The following is a 24,215-nucleotide window of genomic DNA, read 5'->3' on the forward strand; positions in this document are numbered from 1 at the left end:
ATTATACTGTAGATATATGTATATATGTATGTATATACCGGGGGTGCCAAAAAATGTATACAAGTGGACACTTTGGTCAATGTTGCTCAAGCAGTAGTTCGCCATAATGAGAAGTGTCTGGAGGCTGATGGGAACCACTTTGAGTACCTGTTGTAATTGCAGAAATCAAGCATGGCTTGTATTTATCTTTTCTTATCGGTATATATTTAGTATTACAATTTAAATACAGTTTTCCTTTCTTAAAATGTGTATACATTGTTTTGGCACCCTATGTATATTCGTATTCTGATTTTTCAGTTGACATTGTAACATGCGTGCCACTTTCCCATGTGACTAAATGTTCATCACGTGCATCATTTAAAATACTTTAAAAAATAGGACACATAGTTACTATATCAGAGATTGCTCCAAATCAGTATATAAAGAACTTTCTCATTTTCTGCAAAAGAGTTTCATAGTATTGCATCGCGCAGATGTAATTTAGTTTATCCAACTAGTCTCTTATTGGTGGAGTTGTCTCCAATTTTTCTTGCTCTTACCAACAAAGTCACAGTGCACAAGAATAGTTATATGTCTTTATGTAAATGTAAAGGTGTATCTGGTGAATGATATCCTAGCAGAGGAATTATGCATTTTAAATTTTGATACACTTGACAAACTGTATGTCACAGAGGCTATGCCAATTCATACTTCTACCTACAAAGTGTCACAATGCTTGCTTACCCCACTATACCACTACTGAGACAAACCCTTTTGAAAGATTGTATAATATATCATCATGAATATATAATAATTTATTTTTTAAGTCTTTTGCTATTTTATTTCTAAAGGGCTGTAACAAACATTTTTATACATAAACTTTGGCATCTCCCATGATTTGCTTAGGTAACCATTCTAGAAGAATTGAAAGGTATGCATTTGTAAACCCTCTTGATTTCCTCTTTGTTTTTACAAATTATTGAGGAAAATATTTCTCCTTTCGTGGCTTCCATCTAGGGGCTGGGGAGAGATCACCAAGGTTTAGTGGTAACTGGCTTTTCCATTACAGAGAGAATCTATTTGCTGGGGTATCTGAGCTCTCACTGAGGTGTCGGCTCTGTGGGAATTTGGTTGGAAAGTGACCCGGATGAAGACTCTCAGCCTCATTGCAGCCAAACCCTAGCATTGCGCTTGCCACTCTGCTCCTGGCTGTGCCTCTGTTTTATGGAAAGGAATTTCAACTTGCCAACCTGCCCAAGGGAAGGAAAACATACATCTGAGATGCCCAGGATTGGCACTTGTGCTTTTTCCTGCTCATTTTCTTCGGAACCCAATTTTTCATCCACAAGGATAGTCCTGGGAATTTAATAAAACGTGGAAAATCACTCATTTGGCAGCCATTACAACAGTTTTCAACCTAAGAGCCCTGTCTTCCACCCCCCACCCCCACTGCACCCCAGGGAATAAGTGGAGCTCTCACTCAAGGGACGCCTTTTTCAAGAAGTCAGTTGCCCCCACACAAGCTGTCTAGGGCATCAAACTGGTCCATTTTCTGTAGGTCCCAACCCTTTTTTCCTGGTCTATCAAGCTCATGTCCGACTTATAAAAAGTTCTGGGAAGCTCTAGCAATTCTTCAGACAATTTGGATGTGTCCCCAGTGCCCAATGTTAAGTTTGATCATTTATTGGAGCATTTTATTATGAGATTATAATGTTTGATCAATTGTCATATCCTTTTCTGCTTGCTACCCTTGACCTGACTGAGCCTGGCTGCAGACCTTGGGCAGATGGAGAAGACAACATGATAGGAAGGGATCAGTCCCCCAGGACTCGGGAGGCTATGACCTCCTGAGAGCAGAGATGACTTTCAGTTCCATGTCTGAGATGCCTAGTCCAGGGCCTAACACATGCAAGGTATATGTGTTAAACTGTTGGCTGGTGGTGAGTGGTTGGATGAATAAATGAGGGATGAGTTTGAGAATGTATGTCAGTGCAGAGAGAAGAATGCTATTAAACAAATCCATTCTGGCTTTGCATTTTCACTTACTTAACGAAGTCACTTAGATCAATCTCAGGGGACTCTACTGCTGGGACTGCTGGCAAGCTGGCAGATGCTGAGGTTTCTGGGATGGACTCCGTCTGGGACAGGAGGGCACTGTAGGGCTTTCTCGGCCATGTCACAAATCTACAGAGGCATAGGGAAAACACAGTCACATCAGCAGTGGCCAGTCAGTGCCTGGGTGGGTTCTTGGTTTCTAAGGCTAAGTTCTCAATCCTAGACCAGGCAGGTCGAGAAGGGACTGCCCTACTTCCCTTGTTCAAATCTTAGCTGAGCTTTCACTTTCTCCTAAAAGTTTTCTGACCATCCTTCCCAGTCTGGGTCCAGTGTCTCTCTCTGAGTACCTACAGCCCCCGGGCTTCCCCCCTCACACTTCCTTCTCCCGTTTCTGCTAGATTGTGGGCACGCTTGAGACACTGTGTCGACTATGTTGTCTAATATGGTGCCTGGAACGGAGTGGGCACTCAGGCCTGGCACTCAGGGATCCCGCCCCCAGACAGTCAGAAAGCAAGGCCGGGACGAGGATGAAGCACTCACTCTCTGGTCCTGTACGTGTGGTTCAGCCTTTGCATGACCCTCCCTTCTACCATGTTTGCTCTCGGGACCCCGGCTGCTTCCCCCTGGTCTTGGCCCTACCAGTTCGCTCTGCTGCCACTCAAGAGCTCAGAGATCAGCTGGTGCTGAAGGCCATATATCCAGGTTTCACTGAATAGAAAGGCCTTTGGATGTCACAAAGGCCAAAGTAGCCAGGTCTCCCCCATTCTTCCTGTTCCCCTCAGGGTACATGTGGACATATGTTTTCATTCTTCTTTGGTAAAGTCCTAGGGAGGAAACTGCTGGCTTACATGGTATATGTATATTGAACATTATAGGAAACTGCCAAACAGTGTTCCCCAGTGGTTTTATACCATTTTAGACGAAGACCCACAGTGTATGAGGGCTCCGGTTGGTCCACATCTTTACCTGCACCTGGTATTCAGTCCTTTTAATTTTACCACTGAAATGAATACGTAGTGATAGTGCATTGCAGTGTTCATGAACAGGCTCATTTTAAAGGAAAATTTTATATTGTTACTATAAATTAAAAACCAGTTTTAGGTACCATATTTAGAAAAATCAGTCTGATGGAAAAAAATCCACGTGATTATTTTCTTGCCTGGTGAAGGCTCTGAGCTGAGCTCTGCTTGCTATTTTTTAGAAGCGAGATCAGTTTAGTGAGTTCTTGGAGGGCAGGCTCCAAGGTGTTCCCTCTTTAGCCCCCATAGCCCAGGGTTTTATACATAGAGCATGAGCTCAGTATATATCTGATTACATGGATGGATGGATGGATGGATGGATGGATGGATGGATGGATGGATGGATGGATAAGAACAGGTACATAGCATGTGGGATACTTCGGCTATTCTGCATCTCCACGTCCACTCTGTCTCTGCCTGTGATGGCCTTGGACAAGAGTGGAAAAGCTCTTTTCATCTTCTTCTGTGAGCTTCCATTTGGCTTATTCCAGGTCAGAAGTCTCTAGCTGACATTACCTTAGGCGGAAACCACACCATTCTGGGCAGACCCATGTTGGGCTGGGTGCTGGGAAGCCATTCAAATGAAGATCCCTGAACCTCATCCTTGGGTAAATTCTGATTCAGCAGGTCTCAGGTAGGGCCCAGGAGTTAGATTTTGAACAGTCATCCCGGTGATCCTAATGTACGGCAGGTTTCGGACCTGCCATGGGTAGGAATGGCAACATGACAGCCAAGGAGTGGAGCCGATAATTAGTATGGGGCTATCACTCAGCCTTGCCAGCTAGGGCCAGTGACAATCAGCAGAGGATGATTCAGAGCATTTATTAAATCACCCCAGGTCAGCAGAGGCACCTGGGGAGACTCTGCCAGACTGCTGCTCCACAGAATAGCACTCCCTCCTCCCACATTTGCACCCCCCTGGGATGTTGTGCTCAATGGAAAAAAAAAAAAGAAAGAAAAAGAAAAGCACATGGGAATATCTGTAAAGGAAAAATACAAAGCTGTAGAGCGCCTACAGACCTGAGGAAAAATAACTTGGTTGATAATGCTACCTGGACATTTGGGAAGTGAGAGGTATCTTTGGAAACAAACAAAGGAGACAAGTAAAGCAGCCCTACTGCTAACAGACGGAGCCATAGGAAACAGCGAGACCTTTATCATAATGAAGGCTTCCACTTATCATTAAGATCAAAAACCTGCTCCAAAAAAATTGAAATAGAATATTGGTAGAGTTTTTTTGGATCAGATTTCATTTTACCTTCAGGAACAGATGACCACTTTCCTGTTATGCTGACCCAAACAGGATTAGATTCAGTTATTTTTAAAAGAGAATGCATAGCAAACAAAAAAAAAAAATCGATATTGCTCCAGTTCCAGAGCTACCCACATCAGACTCACTGGGACAGCCAGGAAAGAAACCCTCCCTTTAGGTGTGACAAAACTGCATGAATGTCACACTGTCAATCAGCCACACTGGTTTGGGCTCAGCAGTTTCCCTCTTCATATCCTGTTTCCCCATTAATAAGACCTAGCCGGACCATCAGTTCTAATGCGTCTTTTGGAGCAAAAAGTAATATAAGACCCAGTATTATATTATATATTATATTATATTATATTATATTATATTATATTATATTATATTATATTATATTATATTATATTATATTACACTATATTATATTATACTTGGTCTTATAGTAAAATAAGACCAGGTCTTATATTAATTTTTGCTCCAAAAGACACATTAGAGCTGATTGTCTAGCTAGGTCTTATTTTCAGGGAAACACGTTAGTTTATTTTCTGTTCTTGGGTGAGTTAGGATCAACACAATCTTTTGTGCTGCAACTTTTAAAAGTCCACCACTCTTATTTCCTGTTCTCCCTTCACTGGAAGCAGTGTTGCATCAAAATAAAACCCCGAAGAACATGTTTGTGTTTCAGTTAATATTTCGTGTTGTACTTCGGACGCTATTTGGAGATGGAATGGTACATGTTGGACATCTGCTGAAGTCTGTGTGGTGCTGCTGAGGTCTCAAAAAAATGGGGGCAGCCTTGTAGCAGACATAATGACTTCTAATTCATTGATTTATTGGACCTTGATTCTGGGTGTGTCTACTACGTACACAGGGTGAAAAGAGCCATGGGCTGAAAAAAAGGTCCTACAGGTGTGCTTTGTTTGGCTTATATGATGTTTAATATTTTTTTTGCAGTTACCACTGTAGCAGATACTGCTGATGCACTGTCTAGATCACCTTTGCTAGAACGGTGCACCCATCCCCTGGGTGCTGTGGGTGTTGGCTGCACCTTTCTCTGGAGTACTGCCCTGGCTGGGTAGAGCTGCCTGGGCGGTTACGTCCTCAGACCTATTAGGGTATGAACTGTAGGCAAGGATTGTTTGATGAGGGTGAGGGCCAGAAGAGCCCAGCCTCATCTCTAAGTGGGACAAATTCTGACGCAATTCACACGCCAGGGCTCCGCATGGGCTTAGGCAAGGGCGAGACTGCTTCTGAAATCACATTTCCTCTCGTTTTCCCCTCCACCCTATGTTGTTTCTCTTGCTCTCTTACAGTTTCTCCTGAGAGCCCTTCTTCAATAAATCACCTGCTCAAGAATCCCATCTCAGGCTCTGTTTCTAAAAAATCCACTGTAGCATTGGATGATTCCAAATAAGAGAAAGCCAATTCTTGCTTCAAGGGACTCAGCAGCCCGGGGATCAGAGTCAGAGACATAGGAATGGGTATAATGCAGGGTCCAAGTGCTCCAGCAGGAAGATGTACAGAGAGCACAGTGTTCAGAACACGGCTGTGGGGTCAGAGGGCCTGGGTTTGAATTCTGACTTCCCCACTTACACACCATGTGACCTGCTATTAGTGACAGAACCCGCCCCATCCGACTGTTGTGAGGTTTAGCTCATGTAATGAACTCAGCAGGGTGCCTGAGTCATAGTAAATGTCCAATGCACATGAACTATTCTTGTGCTGGGGGTGGTGAATGAGCATCAGTGTTGGAATTCAGATGAGAGAAGAGCCTGTTGGAATTTAGATGAGGGAAGAGTCTATTGGACTTCAGAAGATGGAGAGACCAACTTCCCCTGGATGTGTGAGGAAGTCTTCCTGCAGGAGGAGATCGTCTAATTGCATCTGGAAGGAAGAGTGGTGCTTTTTAGGTGAAGAGTAGAAAGGATGTATAGTCTGGGGGAAAAGTATATGTAAAGAAGAAAGGATTGAGAGGACCCAGCTTCTGGGACAAGCGAGAAGTTTGCTGTAGAAGAAGGCTGTGTGTCCGTGCCCAGTGGAAACAAAGGATGAGAAGCAGGAGGATGGTGATGATGACGATGAGAGTCAGATGGCCAGCAGTGCGCACAGCAGCCACGGGGATAGCCGCTTTATTTTCATACCTCCTCCTCCTGGCGTTGGGCAGAGGGGGTTTCAAAGCACAAACGGCAAATGTAGGGGGAATATAGGTGACTAAGGGTTCTGATTGTGGTGGCCCCCACTGTTTTCTCCACTGTTTTCTTTTTTCCCTCCCTTCTGTTCAGCCAGCTACTCAGTCTTGCTCACAGACAGGCTGGGGAGGTGGGAGTGGGAAGAGACTTGGGCTGTGGTCTCTCAGGATGGGATGCTCAGCCCAGGACCACGGTCCTGCCATTTCATCTCCTACTATGCACTGGAACTTCCCACTGCATCTCCATTTTCACCTTCTAGCCAAAGTTGCCATTCTCTTTTGTCTGGATGTCTAACACTGTTTTCTATGTGGGCTTCCTGATTTCTACTTTTGTACAAATGATATAAAACAGAAAACATCCCATTGGGTGATATTTTCCATCACTGTTCACAATATGGTTCAGAGTGTGGTCCTTCTCAGGTTGTCCTTCCGACCCATCCTACCTTCCGCAGCCCAGGTGAACTTCCTGATCGTTTCACTTCCCCAGTTTAAACCTTTTAGAAGACTCTCCGTTTTCCTGAGGATAAAGCAGACTCCTTAGTGAAGCTTGAGGGACCCTTCATGGTTAAGCATCCCTCCCACCCCTGCCATTTTGATGAGAAAATGACCCATAGCAGCCACTGTTGTCTTATCAATGCTCTTAGCATGGTTCAGAGGTCCAGTTTGAGTTTTCAACAATTCAAGGGTATGAATGTGTGCCATTCAGCATAACTGATTTTATTGCTGAGATATTTTCTTCTACAGCTATACTTCATATTTCCACTGCTTTTAATGTATAATCTGCGAGCCATGTTAAGCAAACCTCTCATCTTTACTTGCTAGATCTTATCAGGTGTCTTTTTACATTCTCATTCGTCCTCTTAGCTATTTAACTTCTGCTTCTCTCTTTTTCTTAAGCCCCTCCCTCTCTCCCTCTCTCCCTCTTTCCTTCTTTTGACTACACGTCACAGTCCTGCTCCCGATTAGATAGGCCCCTGATTCCTGCTGCTAAAGGGAGCAGATTATAATTATCACTTTAAATCATGTTAAAAGTGGGCAAATTCCTGAGCCTCTCTGGGCATAAACACAAAGTCCCAGCCGTATTTCCATATTTACTGCCTGGCTTTGTGGTCTTACACTTGCTGCTCCTCCCACAATGGGAAGCAAATGACAGATGGAAACAGATGGGGCTGGCTCAGTGCCTTCCCTACCAGCGCGTTCTAGCTCTGCCACACGAGAAGGGGAAGTGAGCTACAGAGATGTACCCTTTACGGAGAGCAGCCTGCCGCAGCCTCTGACTTTATTATACCCCGGAACACTTCCTACTGGCCACTGTGCTAAGGTGGACGTTGGTGGCACATAATTGAGCGATCGAAACTCAAGTTACTCAGACCTTTCTTTACACATAGTTTTAAAGGTTCTCAAAAGCAGTTGCAGTGGGAGCTTCTAGAACAGTGATTCTCATTGCAACTGTCCATCGGAATCATCTGCGGAACTTCGAGAACATCTCAGGCCTGCCTCCCAACTGAAGGGTTATGATTTACTTGATATTAAAAAGCTCCCAGTATGATTCTAATGTTCATTCAAGGCTGAGACTCACTGACTTCGAAGATGGTGGCAAGAAGCTCACACAGAATGGTGATAAAATGAGAGCCCCACTAGATCTGAATGTTTGTCCCCCCAAACGTCCTATGCTGAGATCCTAAGCCATAAGGTCATTAGGTCATGAGGGCTGAGACTGGGATCAGTGCCCTTATGACAGATACCCCAGAAAGCTAGCTGGTCCCTTTTGCCATGTAACCCACAGTAAAAAGATGCCATCTATGAACCAGGAAGTGGGCCCTCAAGACACTGAACTGTCTGCACCATGATCTTGGACTTCCCAGCCTCCAGAACAGTAAGAAGTGTTGTTTATAAGCCACCCGAGTCACTGAACAGGTTAAGACAGGCCCTAATTAAGTAACTGCAGCCAAAACTTATCATTTATTCTCTACCAGGTATTATACTAAGTACTTGATAAGAACTGCCGAATTCAATCTTCACGACAGCTCGATGAGGTAAGGTACTATGATGGTCCTCAGTCTTCAGATGACAAAACTGGCTGAGAGCAAGTGGCTGAGCTAAAGTGAGCCTGGCTCCAAAGCTCACACTCTTAACAACTTTACTGGACAGTCTACCTGATCAACAGGTGAGGGCTCCTCCTTGGTTACTTCAGGCCATGCCATGCTCATGGCAGTGCCTCACAAAATAGGGTTCTTCGTTTTAAAAGTAATATGAATCCATGACATAAAGGAGATACACTGTACTTTCTAGAACTTTCTTTGGAGGAAGAGGGACCTATTCCGACTATATCTAGATAAGGAAAAACAAGATACACTTGACCCAGCCTTTGAGTGACTTCCCACAAAGATTTTTCTGTGAGGTGAGTAGTGGAGCAATGTGCCCTGAATCTACCTTGAAGCTCTCCAGGGGCATTTCTGTGAGGAATGGCCACTTCTATGAAAGCTCCAGAAGGTGTCCCCACTGCTGCATGCTCTTAGAAAGGCTCCCAAACTGCTATGCTGTGAAATCTCCCTTATAATCAGCTTCGAAGCTCTTTGGAAAGATTTTCAAAACAGGATGGTTTTTAAAGTCAATTTCTTTTCATGTCTGGTCTTCAGTAGCTATAGCTAGCTTTGGGGGATTTTAATTAATATGAACACATACATAAATCAAATGGACTCTTTTAAAAAATCAGATCGGTAAATGAACCAAGCAGACATACCCCTAACTCAGGTTCAGATATATAAATTGATACTTTCCACTGATTTCTTTAAAAGCCAGCTTAGCTCACGCTGAATACCTAAAAGGCTGATGCCCTCCACCAATATTGGAGACATTAGGAAGATGCCTTAAAAAGAATGAATCTACAATAAGGAAACTAGAGTTCTTCTATAATAATATAAAAGCCATACAAAAAGTTTTGTAACGCTCAAAACTGAAATGAAAAACAGCCCAATTCATTTCTCTATGGAGTAAGGGGTATGGTTTCTCAGGAGATTGGACTACACTGAACTGCAAATAGAAGCAGACTGTATGGACCCTAATAAGGTGATCACTTTCAAGTGAAATATGAAGAGAGTGAAAGGTCTCCCTCTGCTTGGCCTGAGTGACGTGCAGGCCAACTACAAAGGCAGGAACTTGTTTCTGGAAGCTTGGATTTGAAAGATGGCTTACAGTCCTCCTATTAGGCCCAGAGGCTAATCTGATCCCCTGACCAGATAACTTAGCTGACTCATCACAGCAGGAAATTCTAGATGGATGGACAAGGGAAGGCCTGGGTGATGGAGGACCTGGGAGGCTTCTAGGAGCATCAGCATGGAGTATAAGCAGGCCTGCTGAGGTCGACCTCACACTGTTCTCTTTCACAAGGTGCTTTGAGTTTACCAATAATGTCACATTTATAATGGGGCTGATGCCACATGGATGTTCATTTCATTATTATTCTTAAACTATATATGTTAAATACACTTTTGCATATATGATGTAATTTTACAATAAAAAGACAGTGGACGTCAAGGAATACACAGAGTAATTAAATCATTTCTGGTCTTCCAGAAGTTGCAGTGAAGTGAGGGGCCCCAAAGCCAGCAGGGTTGGGGAGTCAAGGGGGGAGACCAGTGTACTGCTTTCTTACGTTGCCTCATTCAGGGTTGGTGCTTAATGCAGCAAGAGGACTAAGAGAAGGGCTTTCTAACAAGTGGAGCACTTGCACGGGGGGCAAAGGCATAGAGAGCTTGGAGATATAAAGAGTGAGAGGTTACTGACAGAGGAGCACAGACAGAAAGTTTGGCCTTGAAAAGCAAGAGATGTCAGAGGGAAGGAAATGAGATGACAGAAGTGTAGCCTGAAGAAACGTAATCTCTGGTGTGGGCGAGGAGAAACCAGGGGGAAGAAGAAAGCCACCCAGCAGAGTGGAGGGAGGCATGCTGGGTAAGGAGACAGCTGGGAGAGCTGAAGGAAGGATCGGTCTGGGACACACTTCTGAGGAAAAACTGGTGGGATGTACTGACCAGCTGGGTACTGAGGAGAGAAGGTGAACCAAGGAAAGATGACACAAAAGCAGACAGGCTAGAAGGTTGGGCCTGGCCTTGGGAATGTTCATGCTCATCTTTACCAACGAAGGACAAATTGCTTTCCAAAGTGACTGTATCAGTTGACACTCTCATTGACAATGTTTGGGCTTCTATTTTCCCACAGCCTCAGCTACACTTGGTAAAGTCGTATTTAATTTTACTCCATCTTGTGGGTATGCAGTGCTCGCCAGGTCTTGTTTTAATTTCCATTTTCAAGATTATTAATGAGGTTAAGTATCTTTCTATATCTTTATTGGACATTCATATTTCCTCTTCTATGAAAGGACTACCATTTTCTCCCATTTTAAAATCAAATTAAAAGTGTTTTCTTCAAAGGCATACTTTATATATTAGGACATAATTTGAAGGTAATATGTATGCCAAAACCTTCTTCAGTTTGTGACTTGTCTTTTAATTTTTTATGGTGTCTGTTGACGAATAAAAGTTCTCAAATTTAATGTAGAAATTATGAATAATTTCCTTAAGATTTTGTGCTTTTTGTATCTGGTTTAAGAAATTCTTCTTCACAAATCATCAAGCATTGTCCTATATTTTCTTCAAATTAAAAAAACTGACTTTCACATTTATATCTTTAACCCATATGAAATTAAGTTTTGGTGGAGCTTGCGTTTGGGGATCTACTTTTGCTTTTTTCCCCTCTATAGACGACTAACTATCCCTGGATCATTTACTGAATAGGCCATCCCTTCTCCTTTGTTTTACAATTTCAACTCTGTTATGTTTCCATAACATAACAGGAAAGAGGACTTCCAGGGCTGCTTCAGAAAGTGGCAAGAACGATGGGATAAGTGTGTCAAAGTGAGGGGGAGTATTTTGAGGGGGATTAATGGCAATGTGTCTTTTACTGTAATAAATTTTTATTTAAACATTCACCGTAGTGTTTGATCACACCTCGTACCTCCCACCTGGTAGATGTGAGGTGCATGGTCCTTGATGGACCAGAATCTTATACATTTAGCTTGTTTTCAGGATGTTACTTGTCAAGTTCTCCTTCCCACTCCTTCTCATGAAGCAAGCCCTACAGATACTCTAACGTATTCGCTGTCAGCCTCTGCAGTTACTTCTTGCTCAGGCCAACTTGATTCTTAAAGAGGTCAACATGGTTTTCTTTGAACATTTAAAAATTCAAAACAAAAGGTTTTAAAGAGAGGTTCTACAGTGGTCCTCTGGTTAGCATGGTGGATACCCACTGTGGAGTACAAGAAGGAAGAGCCCTCGCTTTTGAAGTGCAGCGAGGTGGCAGCGCCCCACAGCTGTCTCTCCACTTCTCAGCACGCACATGTTTTGCACATACATGCAGGGCCTTTGACGGTGAGTGCGGATGAGAACACACAAGAACAAATTGGACAAATACTGAAACCACCACCATCATCACCACTGCTGGTTTACCCATTCGCATGGACAAGGCTTGGTCTCATTTATCTTTGCAGTTCCACAGCATCTAGTACAACATTTGGATAGAGTATTCATAAAAGGTTCATATAAATGAAATAAAGATATCTAAAAATAAAATATAATAACAGAAAAGTGTGCTTTGATATGTCAGTAGAAGACTGGCTAAGGCCAAGGCTGTACAGTCAGTGTAGGCCCGGGGTTCTGATCCATTGTCAGGCACCTGGGGCCTCAGTTTCAAGGGTAGATGTTAATATTTACTTTCCAGGGTTGTTGTGTGACATGAGCTAAGACACATAAATGGGTACGAATTGAGCCTGACCCATGGTAGGCACACAATTATAGTTATTGCTATTGGTCACAATGACAGAGTCTTCCTCTCATGCTCCTAAATTATCTCTTTATTGAAGACTTGGCGTTACACAGCTGTCTACAGGAAACATTTCCTACTTGAGACATATTTTGTTTCAGAAAGCTACTAAAAGAGGTTTTTCCCCTAGTAAAGATGTGAATTTATTCACACTGTGTGGGTGGTCTTACCGGATATCTTCAACCATATGGGCATTATCTTTCACATGAAAGATCAAAAGCTGCAGAACCAGGAATGTGAAGGTCCCTATGAAACTGGTGCTCTGGGCTCACCAGCCATGGGGCGGCAGTGCTGGGAATGGGCAGAGAGGTCTCATCATGAGTTGCTTTTTCAATAGTGTCTGAGGGGTCTACCAGCTTATCATGTCTCTGGGGCACTGGTAAGGGGTTTTGTCCCTCAAATGCTCCTCCAGGCAGCTGGCACCTAAGTTCATGGTTAGATGTCCACCTCTTTGGCTTGGGACTAACAAGGGAAACGCAATGGGCCTTATCAGTCATTGTGGTGGGCACCTTTGCTCTTTGCTGCCCAGCATCCATCTTCCCTTTCTCTGCTCCAGTGCCTTCCATTTCCCTCTGGGAACTAGCCTATCTCTAACTTCCAGCCTGGCCCAGGCCATAGTTCAGGGATGGACTCAGGAATCAACCAGAGCTAATGAGATGTAGCAAAACATGTGCCAGTGCTGACTTCAGAGAAAGAGCCTCTGTCTCATTCTGTGTGCTTGAGCCTGGCCTATGAAGAGCTGGAGCTGCTGGAGCTTCTCAGTCATCTTGCAACCAAGTGTGCAGAACCCGACTGAGAATGGGGCCAACACAGCAGAGGGCGGAGCCAAAGAATGGTGGGGGAGATGGGAGGTGCAGGTGACACTGCCTGAACCCTGGATCAAGCTGTGCCTGAGGCCTCTACTTAGACATTCTCAGCGAAACAACAAATTCTATTTTGTAAAGTTAGTTTGAGTCAGGTTTGCTATCACTTACAACTGAAAAATGCCTTATGTCGTTGTATAGACATTAATAGTGGATCATTTTAAAAGCCAATCTGAATTGGGAGAGAGTGAGAACTTGCTGTAGATGGGGATGGAGGGGAGGCGGGTCTGGTAGGTTGAATGATGGACATTCTCAAGATGTCCACGTCTGAATCCCTGGTACCTGTGAATGTTACCTTCTGTAGCAAGAGGTTCTTTACCGATTTGAACAGGTTAAGGATCTTGAGATGGGGGACACTGTCCTGGATGATTGTGTGAGCACAATGATATAATCACAAATGTCCTTATAAGAGGGAAACAGAGGGTGACACTACTCCGCAGAATAGAGAAGGGGATGTGACAACCTCTGTAAAGAGAAAGAGAGATCGGAGATGCTGTGCTGCGGACTTTGAGGATGGAGGAAGGGGCCATAAGCCAAAGAATGTAGGGAATATAGCTCTCGAAGTCGAGAAAGGCAAGGAAAGGCCTTTCCCTAGAGCCTCTGGAGGGAATAGAGGTGGGTGTGGCCCTGTTGACACCTTCGTTTTGGCCCAGTGAAGGTGATTCAGACTTTTAAGCCTCCAGAACAGGAAGAGGATAAATTTCTATTGTTTTCAGCCACCCAGTTTATGGTGATTTATTACAGCAGCAATAGGAAATTAATATGGGGGAGGGGCTTGGGCCATATTCACACTGGATTCATTCTTTGGGCTGTGAAATTGGCATTCTGGTTCACACATAAGTGGGGAATAGTCAGGGGAGAGAGGGGGTGGGAGGGGCATGAGATCTTAGGTTGGTGTTTTGCCCGAGGTCAACTATGGCCACCTCTTTTGATTCCTTTTGCTCCCTTATGAGAGCTGCTTTCCTTCTAGCCCCAGGGCTCCATATTTGCTTTTGTCTCTGATTGAAACTTCTCTGGAAGGCAGAAAAGAAAAAACACAAGTGCAGAGGCTTAAAGGGTTCTGGGAGGTATGGGGTCTGTGGGGAAGAGAGAGGGATATTTATGGAAGGGACCAAAGCTTAGGCCAGAGAGAGGCACCTGCGCCCCTCAGACCCAGTGAGGCCTCCTGATGTCCTGAAATGGCTTCAGACTGATTTCAGGAGAAAATGTCTCAGAGCCACCTCTGGGATGCTGCTTCTCGAGCATGGCCCAGTATTAACATTAGAGAGGTGCCAATGTACTCAATTTCCCCAATAAAGGAACAGCCATAACAGCTGGCATTTACTGAGCATGCATTATGTGACAGGCACAGTTCTGAGAGCTCTGCAGGTAGGGGCTAATTCAATCCTCACCACATCTGTATGTAGGAGGTACCATTATCCTCCTCCTCATTTCAGATGAGAAAGGCGAAGCTCAGGGCTGCTTAGCCACCTGCCAAGGTCACATGGGGCAGGCAGCTGAGCACGGGCCTGCCTCCGAGGCCAGGCTCATAACCTGCACACTGAACAGCCTAGGACAGCCTTGTGCAAGGACACCCAGGGCCTGCCCCATGCAATTCAATAAAACGATTTCTGTTTTGAAAGAAAAATAAAGAACCATGTGTCCCCCTAAATATTTATGTTTTCTTGATTGGACCCTTGGGCAAAGCAAGGGCCTGCCCCTGATCATAGGTCTGGGCTTAGCTGTCTGCAGGGAGGAGAGGTAGGGAGGACAGGGGTCACTCCAGGCCTGGCCCTCCTGAGCCACACACAGGCCATCACTTGCCAAGGCCTGGCTTCAGCTTTGCCGAATGTGGCCTGGTATAGAAAAAGGATTTTCTACCACTGGTCAGAAGGAAAAGGGTCTGGGTCCATCATCCAGGTGTCTACGGGCCCTACAGCTCTCACCCTTTAGGATCCTGGGGACCATGTCACTTAGCAGCACTCGGCACGAAGGAATGAAGGAGAAGAAGGTGCCCGAAGGGAATCTGAAAGGCACCAATGTCAGATTTTCTTTCGTATCTCAGAGACACAGGCACTTTACAGACGTGCCTCATTTCATCCTTACACCAATTCTTCTAGTTTCCTACATTACCTCCGTTTTACAGTTAAGTAAACCCAGGCACAGGGATAGGCCAGAAGGACACATGGCCAGAGGGGCAGAGCCCAGATTCTAACCAGCAATGTCCAACCACAGCCCAGGACCTCAAATACCACTAATATTCTCATGTCTTAGAAAAGTCCTGCTTTCAAGGCAACAGAAATTGAGAGATGATGAAAAGACGGGAAGCATCCAGAAAACGAGGTTTCCTCCACCTCCCTTCCACCCCCGTCTTCCAATCACAATAGTGAATGACTGACGCTCATCACAGAAAAATCAATGTGAGAACAACACATGTTCCTTTGCCGCAGGGCTGGGCTCCCTTGGGTCCTCGCATTCCATTTACTTATAATCTGACTTGGAAATGAAAAGGCAAAGCTGTCCTTGGAGACCTGTTGGCTCACAGGCTCTAACTCCGAGCCGAGCCTCAGCTTTGTGGCTCTAAGCCCGGGCAGGGATGCCAGCTGAGCCTGCGTCCCTCGGCTCTCCCTGGCCTCTTAGAAGTAAAGGCTGGTTCAAGTGTGGGCTTCCTCGTGTTCCTTTTTCACACAGATGCCATGAAGCATCATGTCCTCATCAAGCTGAGCAGTCAGGCCAAAGAGACAGACCCGATAAAGGGCACATTCCGACGTGCTGCTATGCTGCACGCACACGCAGCCCTGATATTTCATCCCGGCTTCCTCGTTACCTGCGTACATGTGAGTGGCGCAGACTCTCATCCACCACAGTCACCCTGTCATACACATGAACGAGCATGTTTCTAAACCAATAACTGGTGTTTCCTCTTATGGAGTGCTTATTTAGCACGCTTGCTTGGCCATTTTACTTCTTTTTTTGTTCTTATATGTGATATGAGGGCCAAATTGGGAGAAAATACACTCAAACAAGAGAGATGCTTTAAATGTTTGAGTCAGAATTGCCTACAAAATCACACACGTATACACACCCATGCCCACACACGCATGCACACACACACACACACACACACACACACACACACAGCAGATGTATGGATGTTGTGACAGGAAGGAAATGTTGAGTGTCTAGGTAGCCTCATACCCTGCCTAATAAAAGAAGAAGAAAAGCCTCTTCTACCTTTCTGTTTCTTTTACTAACTGTAAGGCTTAGGAGAATTCTAATTGGAGAAAAGGTTAATGTTGATATAGCTGATAAAAGTGACCTTTAGCCAATGAGTGCTTTATGTTTTTCTGAAGGCCGGCACGGAGAGAGCCCATCTAGAAGGTAAGTGGCTTTCTTTTTTTTTTGCTATTCAAGGTGACATTTATGCCTTGAACCTTTCCATTTGGCAGGTACCAGGAAGCTGACAGAAAAGAATCTTAAACCAGTTATGAAATGATTCTTCTGTCAGTACAAATAGTGGTGGGAGCAGGGGAAGCAGCTGATTAATTAAAAAACACCCTCTGAGGACCGACTCTGTGCTAACAATTGTGCTGGGCTCTGGGATCCAGAGGCAGCAGGACAGATGTGCTCCCTGGCCTCATGGGTACTAAGAGCCAGCTGTGAAGTTGGACATTGAGCCATTATTACAAATGTGATGAGTCACCAAGGAGATGGGCTACCAGTGCCTATGACGGGCTCTGATCTAGGCCAGGGTCCCAGAGATGACTTCCCTGGGGAAGGACGTTTAAGCTGCGACTTGATCAGGGAGCAGGGGCTAGCTAGATGAGGAGTGGGGAACAGCTTCCAGCAGAGAGAGAGCAGTCAGATACCAACAGCACCGGAGAGGAAAGAGGCCAGAGTGGAAGGTAAACAAAGAAGTCACTGTGGTGAGGGCAGAGTGAAACGAGAAGGAACTGGAGAGAAATGTGGGGACTGGCTTGTGCTGAGCCTTGCAGAACTTAGTATTTTGTGCTTTATCCTAAGAAGCACGGGTGTCATCAAAGGCTGAAAAAAAGGGCTGCGCCATGCTCATCACGTTCCTATTGAGTGGAAGCAGAGAGCCCAATTCAGGGCTGTCACATGGTCCAGGCAAGAGGCAATGGTGACTGAATGAGGGTAACGACTGTGGAAATGAGAATATGAGGTTTATAGAAGGTGGAATAGGTAGAACTTGGTGACGGATTTGATGAAGTGGGTGGGGTTGGGGAGAGGAAGGCATCTGGATGGCTTCCAGGACAGTGATGTCATTTACGGGGACAGGGGGCCCTAGAGGAGATGCAAGGAGGAAATGGGGGGGGGGGGCCTGAGTTTAGTGTGGGGCATATTGGATGTGAGTCCCCTAGGAGACATCCACAAGACATCAAGGTGCTGTGCTTGGAACTCAGTAGAGGGGTCTAGGTGGAGATGCGCATTTGGCAGCCTCAGCAACAGGGGCTAAGGAAAGCTGTGGGGGGAGTGCAATTGTCAGGAGGAGCAGAGGGCCAGAGAGAGCCCTGTGTACTACCAGTCCAGCGCAGTTGCTGCTGGCCAAGAGCTGAGACGAAGGAGCAGTCAGTTGAGGGGATGAGAGGAAAAGCCAGAAAGGAGTGAGTGGACAACTGTGCTGAACGCTGCTAAGAGTTATCGTTCTGAGAAAACCTGACTCTTGTCTATAAATCGCACCACTGTCTCCAAGAAGGAGTGTAAACTCCTTATCCTGGGATACAGGGCCTCTCACACATTACTGCCAATCTCCTCCCAGACGCGTCTCCCTTGCCATGAAGTCTGCGTTGTAGCCACACTGACATACTACCCTCTGTCTACACTGGTAGGTGGCTGTCATTTGCCTGGATCTGCCCCATTCCCACCCTCTTCAGCCCAGGGGTTCTGAGGTTACCGTTGCAGCCCTTGGTGTGGGGCCAATGCTGATCAGTGCTTCCCCCTCCCTTGACAGTTTGCTGGAGGGGACAGGAAATGTGATTAAGCTGGTCTGATCAGAATGAATCTCACGGAAGCTCTGGGACAAAGGCTCATGTTCCTTTCCAGAGGATGGGAATCTGCAAGGACGTGGCCCCAGGAGTGAAGGCAGCCATTTGGGGACCATGGGAGACGAGCTGATCTGAAAACATGGCTAACACAGGGAAGGGAGCAGAGAGCAGAGATCCTGGTGCCTGGGACACTGTTTGAGCCCTTGCTTTAAACCAGGCCAGAAGCCAAAATGAACCTGTACTTTCACGTTGTGGGAACCCATGAATGTCCTTTTCTTTTTCTTTTCGCTTAGGGTCACGTTTCCTGTCACTTGCAATAGAATTGAATCCATGAAGCCTACCTAATATAAACATACTGTACTTGTTATTTAGAATGTTTCCCTGCTTCTCCATCTGGAACATTTAACTGTGCTTCTCAGTGCAGCCGTCTCCGGCTCCTCTGAGCAGTTGTCCACACTCTGTCCCTCCTCAGAGCGTGGCATTATCACACGTCCACCATTGTTTACACATATGGTTCCCCAACAGCCTCAGGCCAGCAATCATGTCTTATTTACTTTTATATCCCGGAAGCCTCACACATTATCTGGTGCACAAGAATCACTAATCAGGGGCCAGCCCGGTGGCTCAGACGGTTAGAGCTCCATGCTCCTAACTCCGAAGGCTGCTGGTTCGATTCCCACATGGGCCAGTGGGCTCTCAACCACAAGTTTACCAGTTCAATTCCTCGAGTCCCACAAGGGATAGTGGGCTCCGCCCTCTGCAACTAAAATTGAACACGGCACCTTGAGCTGAGCTGGCACTGAGCTCCCGGATGGCTCAGTTGGTTGGAGCGTGTCCTCTCAACCACAAGGTTGCCGGTTCGACTCCCACAAGGGATGGTGGGCTGCGCCCCCTGCAACTAGCAATGGCAACTGGACCTGGAACTGAGCTGCACCCTCCACGACTAAGACTGAAAGGACAACAACTTGAAGCTGAATGGCGCCCTCCACAACTAAGATTGAAAGGACAACAACTTGACTTGGAAAAAAAAAAAAAAAAGTCCTGGAAGTACACACTGTTCCCCAATAAAGTCCTGTACCCCTTCCCCAATAAAAAATAAATAAATAAAAGAATCACTAATCAAATGTTTTCTGGCTGACTCTATGAATGAAGAATGAATGAATAAAATTAATTATAAGCAGAGGCTTAATATCAAGCCATAGGAAGATACTGAAGAAAGTAAAAAAAAAAAAGGTTAAATGAATGCTTAAACCAATGAAAAATTAAGCATATCATCTTCAGTGCTGGCCAAGCACATTATCAAAATGTCATTATTTTAATTATGGAAATGGCCTCTCAAAAACAAAACATAAATAAGCACGTCCTTTGCTCCCAGATAAATGAACTCACTTAGCTGTGTTACATCAGAATAACTTCACAGAGTCTGGTATTCGAAGCTCATTAGGTCAGGTTGGCCGGTTTTTCCGTAATGATTTTAAATGTTCATCTTCTGCAGAATTTCACTCCAAATCTGAACAGTCCTTGACACCTAATGATCAGGTTCCATCCCTCAGGCCCAGGCCTGGCTTCAGTGCTATGCTGGGTCACCCTCAGATGTCTACGGAAAACATCCAGAGCAAGCCACCACTACCGTGGTACAAGTGCTGGCAAGGGAAGGGTGGCTGCCATATGGATGAGGATTGTGCATAGGAAATGCCAACAAGCCAAGGAAACACGAGGCTTCCTCAGTTAAGAATGACCATCAATAGTCAGTGCTGAAAACTGAGCTGTCAAAACATCCAATAAGGACATACTCAGAAGCCCATTTGTCCTGATCACCAGAGGCTTGACCCAGATGAAATGTTCCCGAGGCCTGACGAAAACAGCCTGTTTTTATTTTTTAAAGGAGTGTTTTCCAAATTAAGCTTGGGTTTAGCTTCTAATTGAACTTAAATTTAATTGAACAGAGAGATACCTCTGAACACAAATATCGGTGTTTTTTTAAAAAAAACTAAATTTATTGGGGTGATATTGATTTGCAAAATTATATAGGTTTCAAGTGTACAATTCTATAATACATCATCTATACGTTGCATTGCGTTTACCACCTAGAGTCAGTTCTCCTTCCATCACCATATATTTGACTGCCTTTTCCCTCTTCTATTATGCTCCTGCCCCCTTACCTTCTGCTAACCACTAAACTGTTGTCTGTGTCTATGTTTTTGCTTTAAACACAAATATTGTAAAGACAGCTTTTCTTTTTTGGCACTCATCACCTCCCACTATTGTGTACATATGTATGTGTACATGTACATATACATATGTATACATGTACATATGTGTACATGTACACCTATGTGTATATACACAGGTCAGAATGAAACCCACTGAAATATGCAGACCATAGCGCTCCGTACAGCACACACTTAGTGTATTGTGCTATGCATTAATTCATGCTTTAGGTTTGAAATGCTTAGTAAGAAAACTCTACAGTAGGATTGCAAATTGGTGTAGCCACTATGGAAAACAATATGGAGGTTCCTCAAAAAATTAAAAATAGAAGTACCTAATGACCCATCAATTCCACTTCTGGATATTTATCTGAATTAAAAAAAAACATTAATTTGAAAAGACATATGCACCCCTATGCTCACTGCCACATTATTTACAATAGCCAAATGGAAGCAACCCAAGTGCCCATCGATAAGCCGCTGGGTAAAGAAGATGTGATACATATATACAATGAAATATTACTTGGCCATAAAGAGAATGAAATCTTACCATTTGCGACAACATGGATGGACCTGGAAGGTATCATGCTAAGTAAAATAAGTCAAACAGAGAAAGACAAATACCATATGATCTCACTTATATGGGGAATCTACAAAACAAAATAAATAAACAACTAAATAGACTTAAAGAAACAGAGAACAAATTGATGGTTGCTGGATGGGAGGGGGTTTGGAGGGCTGGGTGAAAAAGGTGAAGGGGTTAAGAAGTACAAATTGGTAGTTATAAAATAGTCGGGGGGATGTAATGTACAGGTCGGGAATATAGTCAATGCTATTGTAATAATGTTGGATGGTGCCAGATGGTTACTAGACTTACCATGGTGTTGCATAACTATGCTGTACACCTGAACTAATATAATACTGTATGTTAGCTATATTTTAATAAAATTAAAAAGTGAAAATTCTACAGAGACTTTAATTTTTAGTGACCAATTTCTAATGCTCCAAAATTAAAGCAGGCTTATGCATATCGTTTTGTTAATTTGGTGGTGACTGGGGCTTTCAAAGATGTTTTATCTGCTATTCCTTCTTGGAAATCCAGGAGGGACCATGATTTTAGGCTCTTTGTTATTTATGTCAATAATCAGTTGTCAAAACCGGAAGTATTCGTAAAGGACCAGTGCACAGAATACAGGAACCAATGCAAAGCCTGAGGAGAAGAAAATGAATAGTAGAGAAGACCTCTGAAGGATTGTTATGCTAGCGGTACCTTATCTGATTTTCCTCGTCGTCTACCAGGAAGAACCAGCGGAACTTCACAACCAACGGGCTGCAGTTGGTGATGGTGACGTAGCGGATCACCTCAGTATCGTTCAGGATACAGCCGAAATCCAGCTCCATGGTCTCAAAGCTGAGGTTGGGGTAATGCACCTCACCACGAAGGTTCAGGATGTCTACCTGAGGATGCTCCACATACTTGACTGCCAGAGTTTCTTCTGCCACCCAGTTGTTCAAATCATTTCGGTGGGAAGGGTCAAATTTGACCAGCAGGTTTTTTTCTTCACCAATCCCCAGTTTCATTGGCTGCAAACAAGATAATGGGAATTACCAACCTTTGTACTATGCATTTCCAATCTGATACATGAAACAGGACAAATAAAGTTATTTAACTGTATTTATGTACACACACATACAGATACATACACAGAGATTAGCATGAAATACATATATATCCACACTTTATCCACACTTACACATAATTAAACAACTAGTATATCTATATTGATATCCATACCTATAGCTATTCATACATATTTGTCAATAGCTATAGATATTTATATATACAGAGGGTGCCAAAAAATGTAGACATTTTAAGAAAGGAAAAAACTATATTAAAATTGTAATACTCAATATATACTGACAACAAAAGATGAATACAAGTCATGTGTGTACATTTTTTTGGCACCCCTGGCACATGTGCACATATATTTTATTAGTTGAAAATGAAAGCAAGAAGAATTTGGAGAGGAGTGATTTGAAGGAAGAGATTTTGACAAAAGTTGTGAGGTTATAATGATGGAGGAGTTGTAAAATGGAAAATCTACAATGAGTAGCCATTATAAAATGTTCTTAACTAAAAATAAATTAAATTGTAAAATGCTCTTCCTAGACAAATGGGAAAAGTTCTTTGCTTAAGAAATTTTTTAAAAGGCTTAAGAAATTTTTAAAAAGGCTTTCTAAAGCACTGGGGGTGGGGCTCTGTAGAGGATGACCCAGAAAGGGATGGATTAGGTAATTTAATTTCTTTTCTAATGTCTGCGATTCTAACTCTTAAGCACAGTGTTATCTACTTTCTGCTGTTTTCTATTCAACTTAAAATGACACTCCAGAGCTGTACAGGTTGTTGGGTAGATTTCATTTGTTCTTTTCTCTCTTTGATTCAAATCCCCATGTGTCCCTTGTTGCAAAGGCCATAGTAACACCTTCCTTTTTATAGAAAGCCTGTCTATGAGTTGGCTTTTTCAGGAGTTGCTCAATTCCCGTATTTAATCGGCATGAAAGCCACCTCCTGGTTTGGCAGAAAGTGCCCCAAGGCAGTCAAGAGACATGCATACAGGAAGGAATCTGTTTACAAAGCACCCCCCTCTCCACTGAGTTTTACGGTTCAGGTATTTAACTGTGCACATCAGTGACATGATTAGATGGTTGCAATTGACAGTGCCATTCCCCTGATTCAAGAGTCAGAGAGAGGATAACGACTCTTCTGTTGGCTAATCCCATCTGAGAGCCTGGCTGGCCACTTGGCACAGCTGGCTGGGCACAATTCAGGACCCACTCGTGCAGACCATGGCATCTGCAGCAGTTGGTATCACAATCCTGTGTTTAAGTATCCCTGAAGATTGACTTAAACACTTTTTGTTTCCCAGAGGAATGACTTTGTTGTTTTATAGAAATGATACATAGCCACAAAATTTTACATTATATATAAAAGCACAAAGAAGAAATTAGAAAGTCATCCAAAATTTCACCATATATTATTTTTCAGAGTTCACATTTGGTAAACAATAGTCCAGACATGATGGATGGCTAAATAAAATTTTACAAAAATAGAATTAGAAGAATTTATTTAAAAACATGTTTGAATTTTTTCTCAAACAAAAAACAAAACAAAACAAAAAACATCTGAAAAAATTTTCTTATACAAGAGATATTAATCCTAAAATCATGGACTCTGGAGCCAGACTGCTTGGGTTCAAATCCTGATCTGCCAGTTACTAGCTCTATGAATTTGGGCAAAGTGGCTTGGCCTTCCTAGTTCTCGGTTTCTCCATCTGTAAAATAGGGGCAAAAATAGTATCTACCTCTTTTTAAGAGACTGAAATGAGTTAATATACATGTGGTGTCTTCAGAGGAGTGCCTGGCACATAATGTATGGTACATAAATGCAAGTTATTACTATTATTCCTTTATGATCAAGAAGAAAGATGGTTAAGTATTAAGCACTTCCACCTTTAGACAATATCTCATTGACACCCATTTGGAAAAGGGGATGAAACCAGCATGCTTATACTTCCCCCAACTCCTGGTTGTTATTGGTTGTAGTGTTAATTTTAAAAAGCTGAGGCATAAAACATTCTAACCACCAAAGTTGTTTAGTCTCAGTTATAGAGTTAACGAACTCATTCCTCCTGCCAGTCTTTTCCTCAGTTGTTTTTCTTCCTTTTTTTTTTTTTTTTTTCCATTTCTGAGTGCCTTATTAGGTTCTTCTCCTGAATATTTGTAT

The 24,215-nt window shown here is 43.7% G+C and overlaps 1 protein-coding gene across 3 annotated transcripts in view; it reads right to left on the reverse strand.

Annotated features, from left to right (window-relative positions):
* HYDIN (HYDIN axonemal central pair apparatus protein) overlaps positions 1 to 24,215 on the reverse strand; it is a 289,372-nt gene that overhangs the window by 113,866 nt on the left and 151,291 nt on the right. For all 3 annotated transcript variants that reach the window (XR_016022033.1, XM_088800246.1, XM_019757602.3), the window contains exons 23-25: positions 21,702 to 22,015; positions 2,026 to 2,163; positions 1,254 to 1,335 (exon numbers count right to left, since the gene is read on the reverse strand). Coding sequence is in view for 2 of the 3 variants with exons in the window: in XM_088800246.1 (XP_088656372.1) it covers positions 1,254 to 1,335; positions 2,026 to 2,163; positions 21,702 to 22,015 (534 nt within the window). In the remaining variant the exon portion in view is untranslated. The remainder of the gene's footprint in view (positions 1 to 1,253; positions 1,336 to 2,025; positions 2,164 to 21,701; positions 22,016 to 24,215) is intronic.

This window comes from Rhinolophus sinicus, chromosome 8, assembly GCF_057876585.1.
Source record: "Rhinolophus sinicus isolate RSI-liver-muscle chromosome 8, RSI-T2T, whole genome shotgun sequence".
In the NCBI taxonomy this organism is placed as follows: Eukaryota; Metazoa; Chordata; class Mammalia; order Chiroptera; family Rhinolophidae; genus Rhinolophus; species Rhinolophus sinicus.